This window comes from Dipodomys ordii, unplaced genomic scaffold (assembly GCF_000151885.1).
Source record: "Dipodomys ordii isolate 6190 unplaced genomic scaffold, Dord_2.0 Scaffold9, whole genome shotgun sequence".
NCBI classification, from domain to species: Eukaryota; Metazoa; Chordata; class Mammalia; order Rodentia; family Heteromyidae; genus Dipodomys; species Dipodomys ordii.
In genome coordinates this window covers 22,007,991-22,012,507 of record NW_012267225.1, presented here as the reverse complement: position 1 = coordinate 22,012,507, position 4,517 = coordinate 22,007,991, and the positions used below count along the sequence as shown (strand labels likewise).

General features: G+C 35.2%; 1 protein-coding gene across 1 annotated transcript in view; it reads left to right on the top strand.

The window, feature by feature from the left end:
* Positions 1-1,888, top strand: part of Impad1 (inositol monophosphatase domain containing 1) — a 27,230-nt gene extending 25,342 nt beyond the window's left edge. The window contains exon 5 of the mRNA XM_013009416.1: positions 1,190-1,888. Coding sequence (XP_012864870.1) covers positions 1,190-1,461 — 272 coding nt within the window. The 3' untranslated portion in view covers positions 1,462-1,888. The remainder of the gene's footprint in view (positions 1-1,189) is intronic.
* Positions 1,889-4,517: the final 2,629 nt, after the last annotated feature.

Below are 4,517 nucleotides of genomic sequence, written 5' to 3'. Positions count from 1 at the left end.
CAAGTGCTCTACCACTGAGCCACCTTCCCAGCCTGCTTCTTTTTTTTTTCTTTTTTTTTGTAGGTTGTGGGGCTTGAACTCTGGGCTTGGGCACTGTCCCTGTGCTCTTCATCTCAAGGCGAGCGCTTTACCGCTTGAGCCACAGCGCCACTTCTGGTTTTCTAGTGGTTCATGGGAAATAAGCATCTCATGGACTTTCCTGCCTGAGCTGACTTGAACCGCGATCCTCAGATCTCAGACTCCTGAGTAGCTAAGATTACAGGCGTGAGCCACTGGCGCCCGGCTCTGACTCACTTCTGAGAGCCCTAATGTCTTCAGTCTTTGAACCTGTAGGATGAGAAAGAGTCAAGTATTTGGCAGTTCACTCAGTCTACAATATTCTTGTATTTCTTGATGATAGATCAGAGGTCAGCCTCTGCCATATATAGTCTCTTGGGTATTTTTAATTGATTTTTTGAAGCCTTTTCAAAATATTAAACCTTATCAAAATATTAAAAAAATACATAGTGAGATATGTACAAAAACAGACCATAATGTAGATTTGGCTCGAGGGGCAATTTGATGGCTTTGATCATGACTGCTCTTTATGTGGTGAAGTTAACTGTTAGCTTAATTAATACAGGTAAATAACACATTATTGGTCAGAAAACATTGTGTTGGAATATCTTTATAGCACAATAATCAAGAAGAAGTGATGCTTACTAACTTTTCATTATCTGCATCCAGAATACCCAGTAAGAATAAAATAAACTAGATTTTAGACCCAGTTTCATCTGAACTTTCATTACCTAAGTACTCCCTTATTATAGAAAGGACTTAAAAGTGGTAATGTCAGTTCTTGGTCTCTTTTTTGTCAGGTCTACTCAGGTGTTTTAAGTAATAGGTGTTTACCTTTAATGTAATATGTCATTTCAGAGAAAATAGCACGTATGATATTTGTCCTTCCATAAAGAACCACAAAGGTTTAAAATTTAGAAACCATAGATATTTAGTTACACTGCAGACTAGTTTAATGAGCTTGCTCCATTGAGTTTATTTCTGTTCTCTTAACATGTAAAAATATTTTTATTTAGACATAATTTTAGACTCTACATTTCCTGTCCTTTTCAATAGTGTACTAAATGAAAAATATGTGCTCCTTCCTTTGTATCTTTTGAGTAACCACTTAAATTCTGTTCTATCTTTTTAGGTTATAAAGTTTTAGCACTCTTGGATGTGCCTGATAAAAGTCAAGAAAAAGCTGACCTATATATCCATGTGACATACATCAAAAAGTGGGATATATGTGCTGGCAATGCCATCTTAAAAGCCCTTGGGGGGCATATGACTACATTGAATGGTGAAGAAATCAGTTACATAGGCTCTGACGGCATCGAAGGGGGCCTCCTCGCTAGCATCAGAATGAACCATCAGGCTCTGGTCCGAAAACTCCCAGATCTAGAAAAGACAGGACATAAATAAGTATAACTAACTACAGGGGGGCAGTATCCCCAGAGCTGAAATGGTCAGCCTGAACTGCTCAAAGTGTCAGAGGGTTGGTAGAGACTATGCATGGTTAAAGGCCATCCTGAACTTTTTTAAGTATTTATGAAGCATCAGAGACTTATTTTCCCTATAATAGGATACAAAGTCAGGGAAAGTGGGTTGCTTCGTGTCTCAAGTATTGTCTTTATTTTTGAGACTATTTTCGTACAGTTGTCATACACAAGGCGCATATATATTTGTGAATTAAAATCTATAGCTGAGTCTACATTATGAGCCACCATTTTCACACATCATGAATCTTCATTATTTGTTAATATTTTCATATACAAATTGGGTTGAAGGAAGGATTGATTTTGTGTAGATGTTTGATGTAACTTGAAAATAAAGTAACTGAGGATTTTTACTTCTGATGGAAAGCACAAGAAGCTTCACATTCATTAATATGCAACATGTGCTCTATTCATCTACTGTTTCTATGGATTAAAATAGAAAAGTCCACATTTTTTTTCTCTGAAGTTTTAACAGGTTCACCAGCCAGTAGAAAATATACACATGATGGCTTGCATTATAATTGATGTGTGTATGGGTGTTTGTGTGTGTGTGTGTGTGTATTCTGTTCTGATAAAGGAAATTGTTCTACCTATGGGTTCAACATTTCTGTCATCGTATTGTAGATTTGCATTTCTCTGTGGAAGATGCATGCTTCCATTCCTCCTGACCAGCATTTAGTCTTGAGTTTTAGATTTCAGATTTAACACTACATTTAGGAAAAAAATTAACCCCATAAGGCATTGCAAGAAAGTAAATAATTCTGTTATAACTGAAAAATCACTTGACATTACATGAATTGACATAGTTTTCATTCATTTGCAGGAACTTTATTTTAATATAAAATTTTAGAAACTTTTCCAGGATTATATAGACAGTCTGCCGTTGTCAAGAATGCTTTGGCCATGGTTGCTTTCACTATAAATAAGTACTGCTAATAGATGTACCTAGCCTAACCGAACTCTCACAGTAGTGACTTTTGAGATACTCTGTAGATTCCCTTCAAATTAGTAAAATGAAATTAATTTTTTTTTAATTTCCTATTCAGTTTTCCTGTTGGTTAGCAAAAACACTGGAAGATTTGCTTTTTGAACTTGCTTTTATTTGAAAGTATGCTTCTCTCACTATGATACCTAGAAAACTAATGAAAACAATTGAAACTGTTATTTCATATATCTTCAATGCCTTATAGGCCATAACACTGATTTGTCATGCTTGCTTTTTTTTCCCACTCAAACAAAATTGAAATCAGCTTGCTTTCTATTTTCCCAGGTGAAGGTAAAATTGACCAAAGAATGTACATCCTAGCCTGGTAGAGTGTGCATACTTAGGTTTGCATGTTGTTTAAAGTCCTTAGTTCCTCATTAGAACTCAATCTAAGATGTTACAAATGTTTCCACTCAATATCTTACACTAGTAACAAATATATTAGGTAGGCCTTTGTTCAGTGAAAATTCCAAGTTTAATGGGTGGAACATTTGATAACTTACACTGGACTTGAAAATTTTGAAAAAAATGTCAGACAGTTCATAATTTTTACTTCATGATACAATAGGACAGGATTTTTTTTTTTAGGAATGGCAAAGGCAAATGCTGTTTTCAGAGTTTTGGCATTTATTTTTTTTTTAATTGTGGTATGTCAAAGTTAAGGAAATAAAACTGGCAAATAGGAAGTGGAATTTAACCGTAGTTTAAAAAATATTACATAGAATCTTTGTGATTTAATTGAAGTAAAAGTAGTTCATATTAGCAAGCATGATTGCTCCAGTTTAATTTTAATTCAGTAATGTGCATAGCCAAGGATATGTACAGTTATGAAATGTGCTGTGTGTAAAAATTAAGATTGGCTAAGAGTTGAATACGTTATTTTTATAATTTTGGGGGGTATAGTCTAGTTACTAAGATTTTAAGTACTTTTTATAGAAAGCTCATTTTTAAAATCTTTGTTTATTTTTAAGAGCCATTGATACATTACAAGAAACAGTATTTATACTTATTTATAAGACATTATTGTGCCAGCACTTACCTGTAAAACACTTTCACAAGAGTGTAATATCTTCTAGAATTGCAGAAAACTATTTCTAAAACACAGCAAGATAAATCCAACTTACTTTTGGTGACATTCGTTGCCCAGCTTCTGCCTTCCTTTTCCTTCATCTTTGCTCTTATTTGGAAGGTAATTTTCCCTTAAAGCTGCGTTTTATGTATTACATTTAATAGAAGCAGGGAAATCAGTAATTTAGTGTTCTGTCATCTTTTCCCTCTTCATCTCTACCATGTATATGCCTCCTTTGCCTATTCTTTTCCTTTATTTCTGCTTTTCCTTATTCACCAGTATACCAGATAGTACTTTATCCCCTCCCCCAATTTTTATTTTGAGGGAGTTGCTGGTACCCAAGTTGGAACTCAAGGCCTTGTGCCTGTTTGGCTTGCTTGCTTGGCTGGCTGGCTGGCACTGTACTACTTGAACCACACCTCTAGTGTGGCTTTAGCCAGATATAGAGTCTCAAGGACTTCTCTGTTCAGGATGACTTCTAACTACAATCCTACTCTTGAGTAGCTAGGATTACGGGCATGAGCCACCAGTGCTCAGCTCACTCATAGTTTTTTGATGTACCCACTTCTCAAGATTGCTTGTTGAAATCATACTATAAAACTGAGGCTGTGCTGCAATTTCCATGAGGAAGGGAAGTGCATATGTTTCAAACTCCATAGAAAGACAGAAAAATGACCTTTAATTACAGAAACCTTTATATTGACAAGTTTAATCCAGTACTAAAGTCTTTACAGAGCATTTCTTCCCAGCCATCTTGAGGATATAAACATAGAAAATGTAATTTTGAATAAGTAAGCGTGCTTTCTGTGTTCTTTTCATACTTGTAACCCCCATTTCAGTTGAGGTTACAAGATCCTACTAGGTGATCATAATTATCTTTGGTTTGTGATTGTCCTTTTCCCCCAATTGTAATATTTCTTAATTTTAA